The 19,934-nt window shown below is 37.2% G+C and overlaps 1 protein-coding gene across 1 annotated transcript in view; it reads right to left on the reverse strand.

Moving 5' to 3' along the window:
• The window catches only part of ntrk1 (neurotrophic tyrosine kinase, receptor, type 1), a 67,210-nt gene that overhangs the window by 20,944 nt on the left and 26,332 nt on the right, over window positions 1-19,934 (reverse strand). Inside the window, exons 6-11 of the mRNA XM_088620789.1 lie at window positions 18,460-18,602; window positions 10,848-10,986; window positions 6,376-6,702; window positions 5,990-6,007; window positions 3,694-3,752; window positions 2,325-2,427 (exon numbers count right to left, since the gene is read on the reverse strand). Coding sequence (XP_088476915.1) covers window positions 2,325-2,427; window positions 3,694-3,752; window positions 5,990-6,007; window positions 6,376-6,702; window positions 10,848-10,986; window positions 18,460-18,602 — 789 coding nt within the window. The remainder of the gene's footprint in view (window positions 1-2,324; window positions 2,428-3,693; window positions 3,753-5,989; window positions 6,008-6,375; window positions 6,703-10,847; window positions 10,987-18,459; window positions 18,603-19,934) is intronic.

Raw genomic sequence — 19,934 nt, forward strand, 5'->3', positions numbered from 1 at the left:
TTTTATATGAGATATGGAAGTGTCTGTTATTTCCTATATGCTGCCTCTCCAATTTAGTAATTGCAATTGTTAATCACCTGTGCTTATGACCCATACCATGCAGGAAAAAAATATGTTCATATTCTAAGGCCTGCAATGTAAGGTGACATGCTTGTTTAGGCCAACAGTGTGCTAAGTCACACAGCAACAAAAGACATGAGAAGGTGATGTTTTTCATTAGAGATACCCATTAGGGAACCACAGTCATAGCTATTGAAATAGCAAGAATTCATACTTCTGATCTCTTGGCAATATAATTGTAAAACTGCCTTATAGGCTTTGGCATTACTGTATGCTATACTGTATGCCCAGTGGTTCTCAAACTCTGGTACGCGTACCTGCAGTGGTACGTGAAGTGCCGCCAGGTGGTACACCACATGACCCTGGAACTGTGTCCTGTGCGCTGAAAAATCTAAAAGCAGGTAACCCCCACACTATTTTTGAAGAACCTTATTTACCGTTGGCAAAAGAGCTGATGTAGTATTATGTGTGAAGAAAAAGCTGCTAAGCAGCTCGACCTGCTACCCCTTTGAAAGACACAGTCATTCATAGAATTATTGAAATGGCGGATGATATCAAAAGTACGCTGACAGAGTGCGTTAAGATGAGCAGATGTTTTTCACTGCAATTAGATGAGTCTGTAGTCGATTTGGCCAATTCACTCGTTTACGTTAGATACGAGTTTGAGGGTACGTACCGTGAGGACTTTCTGTTCTGTAAGCCGCTACCAACAGGAACTACAGGAAATCACATATTTCAGTTTCTGAATGAATTTATCGAAGAGAATGGCATCGACTGGATAAAATGCGTCGGAGTTTGTACAGATGGTGCTAGAGCGATGACAAGCCGAAACAGCGGTGTAGTTGCACGAATTAGAGAGGTTGCTGCAGAAATGAATGGGCGCATTGCAACATCCACCGCGAGACCTTTGCCGTCAAGAAAATGCCTGACGATTTAAAATCTGTTAGACTCTGTTGTGAATTGTATCAAGGCTCAAAAAATGAATTCACATCTGCTTTGCTCGACTAAACAGGCTCACCCCTCTCACTGAAATGGTGCTTTTTTATTGTTTATTTTTATTTGCTGTTGTTCCTGTTTTTTTTCTGTAAAGGGCTTTGAGAAGCCACCTTTAAAGGCGCTATATCAAATAAAGTTTATTATTATAATATTTATTATATGTGTGTGTGAGTGTGTGCGCACACGCGCGCTCATGTTGGTCATTGAGAATTTCTGGGGTTCCTATGAGAAGATGACTTGTAGGTGGTACTTGGATGCTTTGGTTTGATCAGGGGTGGTACTTGGTCCAACAAGTTTGAGAACCACTGCTGTATGCTAACAAAAAAGTATATGCTATTTTGTTCAAAAATATCATATAAAGTAGATAAATCAATCTTAAGGAAATTGTTACTCAAAAATACATCGCTCTGTTGTCTGTTTAAAATAATTAATTTGCCATATTTGACTAGCTACTGTACATAACTTTCAGCCATCCATTATTAGAAAGACATTTATTACTAGTAAGCATCATGGTAACCCAGAGGGGTATGTGCAGTCTGCCAGGGAGGAGACTACTGTCCATTTAGAAACACCCATTAACCTAGCCTGCTTATATAGAGACAGTCAGGGGAAACAAAAGTGTCCAGGGAAATCCCACATGGACAAGATTGTGCCAGGTCTACTCAGAACACACCCCAGGCTGCCTGTTCTCTAACTGTAGAGAATAACTCTTTAGTACTTCTTTCTTTAGTACTTCTTCTTTAGTACTAAACTGAACCCATCAGACATAACTGTGTACTGACATCCCAGTTCTTTGGTGTTCTATAGAAACGCACTGATTCACGATGAAAATGAAAACTGAGCTCATGCCACATGATTCTATAACAAAGTACAGCGGGGTGTTAAGTGTTTGACATTTTACATTAATTATCTGTATAATTAAACTTTAAAAAATACATGATTTTACGTACTATCTCTAGATTTAAAATTTATACTTTTAACAGTAGATACTAACATTCTGTTTGGTTTTTATACTTTGTTGTCTGAAAGGGATGTGTTTACTTAAGCACCTACATTTCTTTTAAGTAGCCTCTTCAACCTTTATATATCTGTAGTTTATGTTTAAAATATTTGACTAAATCAGTAATAGTGTTGTTTCTTCAGTGTGCTGGTAACAATAACTTCTACCAATTAATGCACAAAAGTTAAACTAATAACAAGCACATTTTTTCCCGAAGCACAGTAATTTGTGAGGAGGCGGAGGTGGGATGATGATGGGGTGGACTCACGGTGGATGCCGAACTTGGACTGCCGCCCACATTTGTTGATGACCAACAACATGATGAGGAGGAAAGTGCACGCAAACACTGCCAGTCCCACAGCAACAGACACCTGTACACAGATGCACAGACAGACACCAGTGAGCACAGCAACTGTATACATATTGTTGTAATTCCCACTATATTTTCAAATCCTTTACTAACAAGTTGTAACTTGTTGGTGTTTCCTTTTTATATCTATAATTTATGTTTAAAATATTTCACAAAATCAATAATACCTGAATGTTGTTTCTTCTGTACGCTGGTAACAATATGACAGATTTCTACCAATTAATACACAATTTACCAATTAATACCAAACACATTTTTTCCTGAAGCACAGTAATTTGTGAGGAGGTGGACAGGTGGGATTATGATGGGGGGGGGTGGACTTTGAGATAGACATATGTACTGTATGAGATGGACATATTTGCTGTTCTATATTAGTGCCCTGGTTTTTAGAGTTCTCTACCTTTTTTGTGTAAGTGCAGTGGTTTATACAGAGACACATTTCACTAACCTGAATTATGCTGTTAAATGAGACAAATGTCTCTACCCAATTCTTTTGAGAACAATACCCTTGTGTTCCATCTAGTGAAATATCCATGATTTTTTCATCTGAAAGTTGTTTCTTAAAAAAGAACTGTTTCACTTTAACTTTTATTTTGGAGCAGACAACTTGGCAATTGTCTACTTCTTCAACATCCTTCTTGAAGAAGGCTCAGCAGTGACTCTATTTCCTGAGGTGCCTCAAGAACGGCAACACCGCTTCTCGAGAGAGAAAGGCACTGCAGAGAATGGTGAATGTGGCCAAGAAAATGATCATCGGCTGTGGTCTCACAGAGATTAAACAGCTCGATGAAGATCGCTGCTGTGGTAGAATTCTGGCCATCACAGAGGACAGTCACCACCCCGGGCATGAGTTCTTCACCCCACTGCCCGCAGGCAAGAGATACAAGAGCATACGGACACTTACCACCAGATTCTTCAACAGCTTCTACCCACAAGCAATGCGATTGGTGAACACATTTGGCCGTGCCCCTGGGACCACACCTGTACACCATCTACCTCATTATGATTTTATTTATTGCACATCTCCAGTCATTGTTTACATGTCTGCATTGTTTACATTTGAACTGTTTACTTGTTTACTTGTACATTGTCTACTGTTTGTTTGTATATTGTCTTGATGCACTGTCTGCACTTTGTGTTTTACACTTTTTTTTAACAATCGAGAGACTTTAAGTTAGTTAAGTAAAAATTCCATTGTACCAGTACATGTACCGGTTACATATAGCAATAAAGTTCGAGTTCAAGTTCCTCTACCATGAATACTCACACCAAAGTTCCTGTTCTCCAGGTTCTCTGTCACACTCCTGGGAGATAGGCTTGTAGGAGCTATGAAGAATAAGTGTAAAATGTTATTTATCAGACAAATTAAAAGCAAATTTTACAAATGGCAATAGGCAGAAATTTCACACCAAACAACATCCAAGATGTTAAAGTAGTTTTCCTCAACTCCAGCACTCAATGGTCTCATAGATTGTAATGCACCCAAGGTCAAAACTCATTGGATTATGTCCTCAAGTACTGCTACTGAGGGCCCCTGTTACAAAAGAATACCAATAAAAAACACACCAATAAGTACGAAAACAGTACAAGAACTTCAGAGCAATGATCCCAGTTGGACAACATAATCAAATACATACATGTGTGAGTTTTACATTCAGTCATGCAGGAAGGGGTCTGGGACATATAGAATGGTGATCTAACATAATTTAGACTGATTTTTAATTGGGTAGTTTTTGTTGATCAAAGGACTAGAATGTCTTCACATACAGTGTGTATATATATAAGAGTCTTCTAAGCTCAAATAAGAGTATTTTGCACAACCACTGGGTGTGAAAAATCAGATCTACTTGGATAGCTTTTTCAGTTCAGGAAAATGACTCGACTTTTATTTTTTATATTGATTTTATATTGTATTAGATTATATTGCCTCTTTTTCATGGGAAGTGTGATCTAGAAATCTATAGTGTAGCTTGCTTGCATTGGTTGACTAGTCTCCATGAACATGGAAAGACGTCTGATTAAATATTGTTATAATTATTGGTTGGGTGAGAGCTCTTAATGTAGTATAGTAAAGAACACCATGGGGGACAGCTGTGGATTTGAAATATTGTTAATTTAGCTGTCTACTATAGATATATAAGTAGAAAACAACTTGTCTTAAACATCCTTATCTTCTCAAGGTAATGCAGCTCTGTTTTGTTAACAAAAAAGATGGGCACAGGCATGATAAAACCATACATAAACAATAGATTTGTCAGATAATCATTAACATGCTTGTTTTAGGATTTAGATTTAGTACTCTTGAGTATTTATTTATTTGGCTGGAAATATAAAAACAAACTACAGTATATGACTGCAAAATGTGAAAAATGTATATAATTCAACTGCATTTCTGGTGAGAAACATGATGTCGATACTCCAAATATTTGTTGGAGAAGAAGATTAAGCAGCATCATTGGTGGATGTGAGGGGGAAGGAATCTGGTTAGCCAATGGAAAGGATAATAGTCTCCAAATACATTGAATGAAGTAAGAAAACATGCAGTGGTTAGGTTACATTTGTTTTCTTATACCCTTATTGTGTTAAAAGAATTTTAACCTTGTTCTGTGGAGGACATTTATCATGTCACAACTTAACTGTATAACATCTATTGGATTCTAATACTAATTTACAGCACAATCACTAAAGAACACATTTCATCATTGAAACACATTCTCTATCTTACAAAATGAATTAATAATAAATCAATTAATTTGAAGACTGCATAGTGAAGTTCTGAAAACTGTAGTATTGTACTTCACCCTCATGTTGGTACAATGGTTTAGGTTATACAATATGTTGATACTGTATATTGTTTTCTTGGTTTTCTTTGACATGTTTTTAGATGCATTTTTTCATCACACATGCTTTTATGGCATTATCTTGGAAATATGCATAGGTGTCTCTCAAGGCTGCTATATTTCTGACACATTGTATTATACAGCTATTAAATACAGTAGCTTTCATAAAATCTCCACGCATGGTTGCGCCTGTAGCTACAGTACAGGCAGTACTGTAAAGAGTGACAGATCTCAGGGCCACCTGTGGGAATGCACTTTCAGTAGAATGCACACAGTATTTTCAAAACTTATCTGGGCACATAAAAATGAAAGCAACTTTCAGAAATTATAGGTACATTATAGGCAAATTACTTCAACATTGTACCATTCTGTATATCAGAATGAATATTTGCGATGAAGATAGGACCATAAGAAAAACATAAGGTTGGCAGATTTTGCTAGCAACCTTTTGACATTTATTAGGACATCTTTAGGCATTTTTTTTTGTCTGTTGTAGCAAGCTTTTGATAGCACTGAATTTGCTATCACTGAACACCAGGTAATTCCAGTAAGACTCCTTGGCAGAATATAAATTAGGATGTACTGTAGCATACAAAACAAATAAAATTACTAGTACACCACTAGTACACCACAGTAACATAAAAGGTAGTAAAATGAAGGCATGAAACATATTGTGTGCTACTTCATGCAGTTTTGCTGACCACAAACATGGTACATACTTACTTGGATCGTTGAACAGAACTAGGGGGGGAGAAGTATAAAAGAGAGAAAATGACAATTTTAAGATGAGATGCAAAGTTAGAGGCAGGGAAAACAGAAGGAAACATTATAAAAAGAAAGTGGATTTTTAGTCTCAGTAATTAACTTCAAAGCACAGTGAAGTCTAGAAAAACTGTAAGAAAGGACAGTTAGGCAAGTTTGCAATTTATCAATTATAACTACATATAAATATTTATAAAATGGTATAGTAATTAAACACATTGCAGGTACCTCCATGTTTTAAGCTTAAAATGTGCTAAAGGATTTCTCCTTTAAGGACACTCAGGACTTCTTTTAAGCACTACCGAATATGACACAATGAGTGGCATGCCATCTCACGCTTCCAGTACCTGGTATGATGCCCTCTAAGTCATCAAATGGGTTGTCCATGAACTTGCCAATGGCACTTGCTGAGTCATATCCAAGGCCGTTGTCCACAATTAGTGTATAGTTGCCATTGTTAAGGTGGGTGGGCTTGTTGAGGAAGAGGCAGCCATGCAGGACAGAGCCATCGTCTGCATCGGGAATCAGCTGTGTGTATGTGAACTCTGTTAGTGGTAGTTTGGTGCCATTGTAGAGCCAGCGAATCTGGGGTGCCGGATTCCCATCCACGGTAAAGGGGAAGCACCAGTGATGCTGGGGAACAGCATCGCCCAGGAAGAGGATCTTGACAGGAACTGTGAACAGAAAGCAAGGAGACATCTTCATGTCAGATGTTTCTCATATGAAACCTTCTGTATGTGTGGCTTAAAAAGGGGCTATAGTTACATTCAACCTGCCCCTAGAATCTGCTATATGTCCTCTAATAACTTGTAAATAGCTCCATTAGGGGGTTGACTGAACTATTAGGTAATTAGTAAAGGGTTTAGAACTTCACGTTCTCACATAGATGCAGTCAGGCTTTTGTTTGATATTTGTTTGGCTTGCACAGTGCTAATGGTGGTTCCAGGGTGTTATGTGTTGTCTTTTTGTTGAAAGATCCTGAAATTAGAAATCTTTTGTCCAACATTCTTCAACTTTGATTAATATTTGCAGATGTTTAAAATATAAAGGGTGTTTATCTGCACTCAAATTATTTTTAATTTCTGGGAAAATAAAACAAAAGAAATAAATGCTAAAGAATATGTGGCGTACTGTTTAATTAGGGCACTGTAGCAAATAAAATGATTGTTTCATTTCATAATATGCAACCCTCCTGAGTTTTGCAAGAGAAACAATAAATAAAATGGGTACTATCCCTTCTGAGAGTGTCACAGATACTATACTATTAGAAAAATCCGGCTCTGAAATTCCTGAAAGAATGTTTTCCAGAAGATGCAATTGTAGATTGCAGGGATCATCCTTTAAAGGGAGTTAATATTATTCTTCTTTTTAAAATATACATGGTGACTGTACTCAGTCTGTTTGAGTGTGCATGTTCTACTTAATAAATGTCTTTCATCAGTACAGTAAACCTAACATAAACAATAAAATCATTGGAAATGGCAAGAGTACCCAGATATTGCAAAACTGAAATTATGAGACCAGTTCATAAATAATGGTGGCAGAAAAGAACAGGTAATCTTTAGACAAATAGATTTTACTTTTAATATTGATAAAGTTAATGGATTGATACTTTGAACTAAATCATAATTACATGTTTTACAGTGCTTAGAAGAATGTCATTTTAAGATATAGCCAATAAGGATTTAGAAAGGTAATGGCTTGTTTAGCTAGCTTTCTGGAATTTGTTAAACAAGCAAAATGGATAATAGATAAAAGAAAATGATACAATATGATATAGTATACTGTACACTGAAAAGCGGAAGGAAAAAGCAGAACATATAATCTGTTAAGATTTCTTCTGGTGTCAAGGTATAATTCTGTTTGCTTTTGTTATTACTTAGTGTCACTAAGTGTGCCTCAAGGTAAACTTCAGGCTCATTGTTGTTTGATAAACATAAAAAATAGGTTCTCATATTCTTAGCAAACAACCTAAGTAGCAACTAACTAGCACATAACAAAAGGTGTAAACACAGAAATAGCAGCAAAGGAATAAAAAAAGACTTACAAAAGGACAAAGTCATAGGACTACTACTGGTAGTAGGAACACACTATATATATAACATTCGTAATCTAGACTGCAGGAAGCTACATATACAGTAAAAGGAATCTGAATGTTGAGGCAGATGTCCAGATCAAAACAATGTAGGAACAATGGCCTCATGATGTTATCTATCTTTATCTTATGTGGTATAGTGCTGAGTGACTAAAAACACTGAATCACATTCTTGTATTGGGAATTCCTTCTATTCTGAACAAATCCGTTGAGTATTTACACTGATGAACATTCCTTGAGAGCGGCTTTATAATGTGAAGCTGCTACAGTATATCAGTACCATCAGCTCAGCTAAGCTGGCTGCAACTGTGAATCTACAGTCCATGATGGTGAGTTAGCCATGACCTGCAGATTGTTTTATTTTATACCACTCTAGGACATCAATTAAGAGAAACCAGGCAGAAACTATGGGGAGAACATACAAACTCCAGATAGAAGCCACCCTGCTGTGAGGCAACAAATCTAATAATCCACCACAGAGCAGCCATGTTTAGAAATGCTAAGAAAAATATTGGAAATGACACATATCTTTCATAAAAACATATTGGTTAAACAACATTTAGATTTTTTGCAGGCTGAAGGATAAGAGGTAACACAGCTGATTACATAGCATTTTGTTTGTTTAAGGATTAGTTTTTGATATCTGCACTACGATAATCTAATCTTCTATTAAACCACTGTGATTAGAAAAACCCAGCTGCTAAGAAATATTTCCATAATTAACAAAGGGTATCCACATCTTACTGGGTGGAAATACCTTCATCAAGCATTTTGAGTGGAGTGCCCAGAAAAGCGCTATATAAGTGTAAGCAGTTATTATTATTATCACCATTAACATCACCGAGACAAAATGAAGGGTATGAAAATTCATATTTCTGGGAGTATCTTTTTCTGCAAATCCTTCCACAGCTACAGTTCAATTAAGTAACATTGCAGATTGCCCAATATAATATACAGTAGCATTATATATAAAATTACATAGCATATATATATTATATTATATAACAGAAAAAACGAGACCTATTGGAATAAGCTAGAGGTGTGAACATCAGTAGCACTGCTCATCATATGAGATGTAATTAATGGAGGAGGGGGAGTTAATGATCTGTGGTCTAGGAGGGAAATGGGGGCACTGATAGTGATGGATGAATATTGCCAGGCACTTTACTGATCATGAGGGTTTGTTTCACCAATTAGGCTTCCGGAACATGAGGGCGAGGCCCATTAGCTCAGCATCTCTAATCAGCAGGTTAGATGTGACTCATCTCTAGTGGATCTGAACATTAAGCCTCTCTTCTTCCTGACAAGAGCCTGGCTCCCCCGACAGTGCTGGAGTCTGCCATTTGCTGTGCTTACAATCACCCCTTGCAATTGCAATCCATACTTTTTTTTTTCTTTTCATCATTACTGTGAGGGGTTTAATTGGGACTAAATGTTCTGAAGATATTTGAAGAAGGTATTCTTCATATGTATGATCCATCCTGTAGATAAAAGGAGACTGCTCATGCACATTTAATAATTTCCAAGGAACTGCAAAGGATTAGTAAACCAAGTGTTTTCATTTGTGTGCTTCTCTATGAAGTCTTCTTAGTGCAGTATATCTGCCTCTTGTGAAATCAACAGGACACCTACCTGTATGCAATGTGTCAATGCAGACAACCACATGGGTGAGTTTTCCCTGGAATTTAGCAGTATGCCAGTGGTAAGCTCTTGACTATCACATAAGACGTAGTTCAACACTACTATATACCATGTAGAGCTGCTTCAGCTGCTGTTGGCTGAGTTGTCTCCCTTTTCCTCATATACAGTATATGTAAACATATAATGGCACGAATGCACATGCCAGTGCGATCAATGACAGAGATGGATTAATCTGCTGTTGCAGATTGTCTATGATTTTTGGCAAGGCAGTACAAAAACAGTAGAATGAGCCAGACCTGCTTTAGACTATACAGTATATTCTTATCATGGTTGTCTGGACTGGAAAAGGCCATTTGTAGGTATGTGTGTTTTTTTGCACTTCTGTGGCTTCTGTTTGGCTTGTTATTAGTGGCTGTCCTACATAGTTTTATTCAATTCAAAATACTTAATTTATCCCCAGCATAGGTGCAATTTAAGCAGCTAGCGGTACAGCATAAAACACAACAATAGAAAAAAAAAAACATTGCTAAGAAAAAAATCTATACATAAATAAAAACAGCAAACAGACCATAAAAAGAAGAATTAAAGTACATGCACATTTGTAGAGGGGTGTCTGTTCAACAGACATCATATTGATAAGACTTCTATATAGACATTGTTTGCAATCCTGATGGCCTCTGGAACAAAACTAAATTTCAATCTATTTGTCTTGCACTGTGGACAGCTAAAACATATTCCTGAAGGCAAACATTCAAAAGACTGATGAAGGATATGTGACGAGCTCAAAAGACTGATAAAGGATATGTAATGGGTTCAAAAGACTTATAAAGTTCTATAATGTACTGCAGCTCTACACAGTAAAAGCCATTTATACAGTATATGAAATATATAGGCCTGTATGTATGAAACAATGTACACTAATGTACACATATGGCATGCATACGATACAGTTTACATGTCAGTTTATGGAATCTGTGTCTTGTCATGCACAGTAGCTCAATTAATTGCAAAGGAGGCCTGCATTTGTGACAGTGTTTTTGGAAACTCCTTACAGTAAAGTGCTAAGGACTGAGTGGGACTCACAGAGGATGTCAAGCTTCACAGTGTCCTGGCCCGGCCCGGCTCTGTTCTCGGCCTGACAGGTCAAGTTCTGCAAATTGTCCTTTGAGGATACGTTCACCAGCTGCAGCACTACCATTTGTCTATGGCCTGATGTCCTCTCCTGCAGACAACCAGCACAGATGTATTATTTCAGGTGGGTAGCTGCGTCAGCATGCGTAGGCTGCAAAGAAACAAGTATTAGGTTTATTCCATGCTGAAAAAAAGAAGAAAGAAAACACAACGTTTCGGCCGTGGTTCTTCAGGTGTGACCCCGAAACTTTGTGTTTTCTTTCTTCTTTTTTTCAGCATGGAATAAACCTTTTACTTGTTCCTTTGCAGATGTATTATAGTAAAGTTGCATTTGTAGCAGTTTATAAGCAATTTATATAATAGCAAAAGATAACCACTAAAGAAAACCATTAGTAATGTAGTTACTAACCAACAGGCATGAGGAGAGTATGAAAACACACTGAAGCCTTTGTTAAGCGTAGCTAACTAACAGTTAATTACTGATGCTATTAGCAACTTATACTGCTAACAGAATGCCACCATACAGCCCACAGGACTTTTTGTGTGATATTAGTATACTGTTAAATAATATATATGTAAATATAATGTACTCTCTGAGGAAGACTGAGACTAAAGCCTCAAAACCCGTTCTTTGCAGTCTGCTGACGACAGCCTCTTTTCTCTGATGTTAATGGAAATGCCTGATTAAAACGATTTAATTAATATTGTACCCAGCTGTTTACCAAGGAAAAAGAGGAAGTGTGAAGCAAGCACAATATTATATATTACATTATATCAGCATGCAAGAAGCAGAAGTTTTTCAGGTACTAGAAACACTTGGGATGAAGAAACCACCAGGGTCTGATGGTATTGTAGTTAAGTAAAAGTATTGTACTTAAGGAAACAATAGGTATTATTAGGCCATTAACAAAACTCAACATTCTCTTGAGGCCATTCGCTTAATCCACTGGAAAATTTCTGATATAGTAGGTGACAAAACCCAGTAATTATTTTAAATCTTACTTTTTATTACATGCGAAAGTATGGAAAAATCATTTAAAATTAGCTATAATATCATCTATATGACAGTAGGAGTCTCTGGAATAACTAACATTTAGAAGTAGAAAAATCAGATTTGCTTAATTATTGTTTTGAGCTACAGTAGCTCTGCATTTAACAAGTGACACAGAGACTCCCTCTAATCAACATGTTGAAGTACAAATACTAAGGAAGGTACCATATCAATCAACAAGCATTGAAGGACACTATTTACTCAGGTGCCATTCAATTACCATATAGTAAGGGATAGCATGTTGAGGTGTGTGGTGATACTGAGCCAGTGCAGATTGGATTTGGGGCAAAGAAGGGGCCATAAGAACTCTAATCTCACCAATCTAATCATCATAAGAACTGTTGTTAATTAAACAGTTAGAAATGATGACGACATAAGTAGTGCAAATAAATTGTCACAGTTCAAGAAATCAGCAAATATACAGTACATAATATACAGCCATACAGCCATATGCAATACTACGAAGGATTTTAAATTTGAGAATACTTACTGTATTATAAAATGTACTAATTTTGGATATATAGTATCTGTCTAGTGTAATGGACACATTTCACACAAATAGATATTTATCATTGGCTGACCCTCAGAAGATAATGACAAACATTTCACATTTAAAATCAGAAAAAATATAAAAATGAAAGACTGAGATTGATGGTAGCAAGAGGAAATCTTCTTTTAAAAAGCACAAAGGAAAAGAAAACTTGAAAAACTGAATCTACTGAGTAGCACAGGTATTAGATTGAAAAGGTTACCCTTCCAAAGATACTGTACCTGCATTTCTCAACAACTGCAAATGGTGAGGCACATGTGACAGCAAGTCGAGCGACAGGAGACCATTTGGCTCATCTAGCTTGTTTTATAGTAAGTAGATATTCGATCCAAGGATCTCATTTCTTCAGAGAACTGTCTTCATCAACATGGCAGGGTAGCTCGTTCTATACTCCCACAACCCCCTGATTTTGGTTTTAAACTTAAACTTTTGCACATTTTTCATTTATGTCCTCTGATCGATGTTTTAATGCTCATACTGAAGAAATATACTGGGTTGACCTTGACAATGCCTTTGTACCAGATACCAGCTTTTATTTACAACAGACTTCTGATTTGCACAAAACCTAAATGTCTAACAGGGTATCTATATTTACAGCTGAACCTCCAGATGTAAATGATCACTATGTTTTGCTCATTTACAATGAAAATCAAGTACTGGTGAACTGACAGACATTGTACAAAACACATCTGAAGAGGACCGTAAATATACTGCATGACTGATTTGTCTCTGACAGTGACATCAACAGTTGACGGCAGGTGCCAAGATCAGATACTTAATGACATTCTTCAATGCTTGTTATCAGCTTCGATACATTTGACAATGTGATGCCTTAAGGAGCTGTCTCCCCTCGGAGCGTTATTTCTACAGTTCATTTTCCTAAATTGTTTCTAATCTTTCCCGCTACCTAAGATGGTGACGTACTGTACATCTTATCGCAATCCAGCCCTGGGCTAAAAAAAAAGCAGTTATATTTTTCCATTGCAACAATCCCAGCTACAGGGCTTAAGAACATCTGCTGTATTTACAAACAGCTGCTTAACACAAACACAGGCTTTTCCCCCCTTTCCAGCCACAGCGCTTCAGGGTAGCTACTGTATATTGTTATCACTCACCCAGCAAAGGCTGTCTTTGTTTTCAGTACAGACCAGGGCTGAACGCCCCCGGTCTGGGTTATATTAAACCAGTCTCAGGGCTAAAGCCTGGCTGGGTGATTTTGTTTGCCCTTTTGCCCCGGTTGAATTCATACAGAACAGGCTGTTTTTTTTTGTTCCACCCAATAAATCATTGTTCCTTACATTCTTGTGAGTGGGGAGTGTCTGTAATCAATCAAGATAAAGTGAAGCAAACAGAGGTGAGTGAACCACTAGGAAATGTGATCAGAATATGGTGATCTTTGAAGTAAACTATGAAATTGTACAAAGTTGCATCCACATCAAACATTTAGAATTTCAAATAAGGGAGACTTTGAAGGAATGAAAGAGCACTTAATAGAAATAGAATGGAACAGAATAGATATAGATGAGATTTATAGTAAGTAAAACAAAGACTAGAAAACAATGAACGTAAATGAACTGCAAGTTGTAAATAGTTGGACTGTTAATCTGCATAGTAGGAGGGACTTGCATGCTGGTTCTAGGTATCGGGATTTCACCAACCGTTATGGGTACTGTGTGTGTCAGTAATGGGGCAAGCAACAGCTTAGTCATCGGCTTGGCTGGCTTGAGGGTCTGCCGAAAGTGCAAAGTTTCCATTCATTCTCCTAGGCTGTACTCTTCTGTACACCACACCTCTTCATTCTTTCTATCAGCGCCTATCGCTTCAATGTTTTAGTTTTATGCAACTGAAATGTGGAATGCCAGGTGATATCACACTTGTGTCAAAGTCAGTACTTCGCGCTTCAGCTGTATGAGTTTACCAATATAGTAGCCAATGCTCACATTCTGGCATATGTCAGGTATGAGTATTTAGGAGGAGTACACGATGAATTTCTTTTTTGCCGATGTTTGTCAACCAACACAACCATTGAGGCCATTTGAGTTGCTAAACAATTTCATTGTTAGTTATAACGTTGACTGGACACGATGCGTTGGTATTAATACTGATGGAGCTTTGTTGATGATTGGTAGGGTGAAAGGCCTGAACATATCAGAAAAGTTGCACCATTGGCAGTAGCAACACATTGTTGCATTCATCATGAGCAACTGGCTGCGAAAAAGATGCCAGGCGGACTTAAACTGGTTCTGGATGAGGCTGTAAAAACTGTTAACTTTATCAAAGTTGTGTGAAGAGATGGGAAGTGCTTTTCCATACCGAAGTCCGTTGGCTGTCACGGGGCAAGGTACTTACCCGTCACTTTGAACTGCGCGAAGAGGTCAAAATATATTTGCATGACAGTGAATGTCAGATCTGTCACTTGTTGGTATGCATGCATGACTTTTCTTGGCTTGCTCAACTGGCATATCTGGCTGACATCTTTACCATTCTGAACGAACTGAATCTGGCATTGCAGGACAGAGATGTCACTATGTTTAATGTTCATAATAAAGTCAAGACTTTGTGCATAAAGTTGGAGCTATGGTGTGACTGTATCGATCGCGGAGAATTTGACTCATTCACAACTTTGTACTTATGTCTGAGCAAGAAACCGATGAGCAGATTGTTGATTTTTTCAAAGCACATCTGTGAGGACTACATGAATAATTCGGGATGTATTTTCCAGAGGCCGAGATTGGATTTGAATGGATAAGAAATTAATTTGCAAATATTGGTCGAATTGAAGTGACCAGTCTCAAGCTTCCATCAAGAGAGGTGGACAATCTTGTAGAGCTGACATCAGATGGATCAATGAAGCTGTTATTTGCTGGAAAAAGTTCGACAGACATTTGGCTCCAAGTACGATCTGAGTATGCTGGACTTAGTGACATAGCTCAGAAGCATCTATTACCAACTGGACTGAAAACAAAGAAGAGAAATCGGCTGAATGTGGAGCCCGACAAAATACTAAAGTTGTTCAGCATGGATCCAGATATCACTTCTCTGATTGTTCAACAAAAGCAGCTTCATTCAATATCAGTTATTTTTAGTACATTAATACATGATGATTTTTAAAGTGTAAGAAGTGGACGTAGGCATAGGTGGTCCACCGCATCTTAGAACTTTGAGAACCACTGTTTCAGACAAAGAAAGGTGGATTGCTAATGTATTTTACTAAGTGGGTATTTCACTCGGGTGAAATAAAAAGGAAATAAAAAGCCAACAGTTTGCCTCAGGTAACGGAAGTACAAGGTATTTGCCTAAAGAGGGAGAAGTGCCAGATTACTAGATTCACTGATGCAACTCTTTCAACAATGTCTTAAGACAGAGGTAGTACTGCTAAAACTGCTGAAAGTAGAATGTAGCATCCATCCACAAAAAGGAGAAAACTGAGAGGTAGTAAAAACCTAAACTATAAATAAAAAATGGGAAACACTGAGCTAAAAGAGATAAAAGACTTGTTTAACACCTCATTTACAACTTTTAGATAATGTAAGGAAAGCAATTAAAAAGGCACACAAAATGCTAGGACTGATGTTTAAAAGTGTAGAATTTCAAGGGGTGTTATGTTAAAATTGTACAATGCACTAGTAAGACCTCTTTTTGAATATTGTGTTAAATTTTTATCATCGTACTGCTACTCTGCAATCAGTCCAGAGGAGAACAATCATATTAATTTTATGTTCAGGCTTAACAGAGTGTCCTACTCATAGAGGTTAAAAAAGGAACCTTTCTGTACTTGAACGGATAAGATCACAAAATAGTTTCAAAAGGGACAAAAAAATGAAACCATAGAACATACACATTCAGAAAAAAAGGGATAAAAATCTTAATAAAAGAGTTCAAAGAAGAACTTCCTTTTTGATCTGAACAAAGGTGAGTTTAAAAATAAAGTCAACCCTGAAGACAGAGTTGGTAGTGAAACAAGGACACAGATCACATTTGGAAACAAAAGGGTGTTATTTAGGATTGAGAATAAGAAACACGTCTTTATATTAATGTTTACATATAAAGTATATAATACTTGTTCCTTTGCAGTCAATGCATGTTGACACAGCTACCCACCTGAACTACTAATACTTATTATATGGGAAATGGGTTTTGGGTTATCTGGAAAATGCTTCTCAGCCAGGTCATTGATACTCAAATGGTGGGACTTTAAACAAATATTTGGACAAAACTTTAGGTTTTACTAAACTATTAAATGAGCATAGTGAGCTGAATGGCCTCCTCTTGTTTGTACCTTTTCTTATGCTTTTTGCTGCAGGCAATAAGGAAAACATAGTTGCACTGCACATGAATCCATACATGATTCCAATGTTTAGAAAATATTACTCATACTTTTATTGTGTCATCTTACACTGCAATTCATAATTTAAACAATTGTATCCTCTAAACCAGTGGTTCTCAAACTGTGGTACGCGTACCGGCAGTGGTATGTGGAGTGCCGCCAAGTGGTACGCCAAATGACCCTGGAACTGTGTCGTGTGCGCTGAAAAATCGGGACGGGTTTTCATATTTTGTATTTTAATACGTGTCGAATAGGCAGCCTACGTACTACGATACAGTGCGCGCTAATACTTCAGTGGACACAAGAGATACTCTGTAATTCTATACCACTCTATAGCAATGTGTGCTACGGATGCAAATGTAATCTTGTGAGCACACGAAAGCGTGATAACAGAAAAATATTTAAGAATTGTTCTAATTTGAGAAAAATACACAGAGCGTCTCTGTGTTCGCTCCCATGCGCATGAAATAAAAACTTTAAATAAATACGGAAATAAAATGCAAGCTTGCGGATTGCTAAAGCAGGTAAGCTACAGTACACTATTTCTGAAGAACCTTATTTACCGTTGGCAAAAGAGCTGACACGTATTATGTGTGGAGAAAAAGCTGCTAAACAGCTCGACCTGCTGCCCCCCTCCCCTTGAAAGACACAGTCATTCACAGAATTATTGAAATGAAGGATTATATCAAAAGTACACTGAGTCAGTAGTTGATTTGGCCAATTTGCTCGTTTACGTTAGATACGAGTTTGAGGGCATGTCCCATGAAGACTTTCTGTTCTGTAAACCTCTACCAACAGGAACTACAGGAGAGCACATATTTCAGCTTCTGAATGAATTTATCGAAGAGAATGGCCTCGACTGGATAAAATGTGTCGGAGTTTGTATAGACGGTGCTAGAGCAATGACAAGCCGACATAACGGTGTAGTTGCACAAATTAGAGAGGTTGCTCCAGAAATTAATGTACGCATTACAACATCCACCGCGAGACCTTTGCCGTCAAGAAAATGCCTGTTGATTTAAAATCTGTTAGACTGTTGTGAATTGTATCAAGGCTCGAAAAATTAATTCACATCTGCTTTGCTCAACTAAACAGGCTCACCCCTCTCACTGAAATGGTGCTTTTTTATTAGTTGTTGTTAATGTTTTTTTTTCTGTAAAACACTTTGAGAAGCCACCTTTAAAGGCGCTATATCAAATTAAGTTTATTATTATAATATTTATTATATGTATGTGTGAGTGTGTGTGCACGCGCGCTCATGTTGGTCATTGAGAATTTCTGGGGTTCCTATGAGATCATGACTTGTAGGTGGTACTTGGATGCTTTGGTTGGATTAGGGGTGGTACTTGGTCCAAAATGTTTGAGAACCACTGCTCTAAACCCTTGGTCAAAGGTTAATCAAAGGGCTAATGAGAGGTGTTCCAAATTTGTTTTTATTATATTTGTACTCGATATTTGGACTCACATTAATAAAATCTGTAACGAGAATCTTTGAAAATGTTTGTTTTTATGTAAGAAGAACACAATGGAAAGGTAGCAGTGACTTGAAATTCTCTAAGGTTTTCCAAGTAGAGTAGTCACAGAGGCCATGTCCTTTCCCTGCCTTCTGTCCATCTAAAGTAGCTGTGATTCATACCTCCAGGGTGTACTGGGAGTTCAGGCCATCAGTGTGCCACCTCACTGCAGGCATCGGGGTCCCTGAAACTTGGCAGAAGAAGGTCAAGTTGCCTCCTTCTTCCACTGTCAGCTGGGGAGCAATGATAGAGACTTCAGGTACACCTGCAAAGCAACACAAATTGACAACTGACAAGGCTGTTCATGAATCTTGTGATGCTATTTCAAGCACATAGCCTTTAGATAAAGTGATAAATGTATCAAAACGTTATTCAGAGTAACAGTTACCCAGAAAGCTGAAGATATTGAGTGAAACCACTGGTTTCAAAATCTTCACAAGCCCAGATGCCAAGGAAACAACTTTAAATATGGAACTTTAAATATAAATTAAAAAGATGAGCGTGTGTCATTTAGAATACTTCTGTTTAGAATGATTTTGTGAAAAAATAGTAACATAAAGAGAATTTTGAAACCAAGCAATAAACTTTATTTAAAAAATAACACCACCCCAAAAAAGAACACTGTAAGGAGCAAAATAAGGGTATTTTAACCTTCAACCTATATATCTAGCTAATGCTTATTGTCAATATATCTACCAAATTTAGACTCAGAGATTATTTATTTAATATCCACCCACTTTAGAATAGCTATTGTGTGGCTTTCACGTTTCAACTTGCAGCTTTAAACTCTTTAAATTAGAGGAGAGTGGCGTCTATCACAAACAGCACATCATACCTGCAAGTGCCAAAGGGACTAAGGTATTGTTGTGTCAGTGAGATCCCAGAAAGCCCTAATCAGCTATTCTAATCAGTCCCTGACCAATTGTGTGCTGCTGCTTGGGGAAACCTGGTCACAGTCAGCTGGTGAGAGTCGCAGGCTCAACCCATGATCCTGTGCTCAAACGAGCACTAATACCAGTTCCGTCACTTGGGAGGCCCCATTAACTTCTTTTCAAATTGTTTATTAAATAAGTAGTAAGGGAGCTGCCCCATATAAATCCACTGTGCCACATTCCAATCCACAAGGAGCTCTTTACAGTACCAAATCTTCTATGTGAAAAAATAACACAGGCATTGCTTGTCACTGGAATGTATGTCTGCTCCTAACATGAGAATGAGGTAAATGTTACAGTATGTCACTCAAAATTAAATAATAATAATTCCTTACAGTTAAATTAATTACTGTACATACTGTTTACCTGTATATACCCTAAACTACACTACTATATATATATACAGTATACTGTATAGTATCACCTTTAAGATTATTTAAAGGAAAACATTTAGAAGAATTTTAATATTTTAGTGTTTATTCTGCATTATACAGTTATTGGCCAAAAATGAACTAAATTAATTTTTAACTTGAAAATACCTATTCACTCAATGTACAGTAACCATATGCAATAAAACAAAAACATCATTTTGAAATGAGAACCACTCACATTCAGATATTGTCAACTTTTACCTAACAGAAAGTACTGTGTGAAACCTATAACTA

This window comes from Lepisosteus platostomus, chromosome 26 (assembly GCF_059453375.1).
Source record: "Lepisosteus platostomus isolate fLepPlt1 chromosome 26, fLepPlt1.hap1, whole genome shotgun sequence".
Lineage (NCBI taxonomy): Eukaryota > Metazoa > Chordata > Actinopteri > Semionotiformes > Lepisosteidae > Lepisosteus > Lepisosteus platostomus.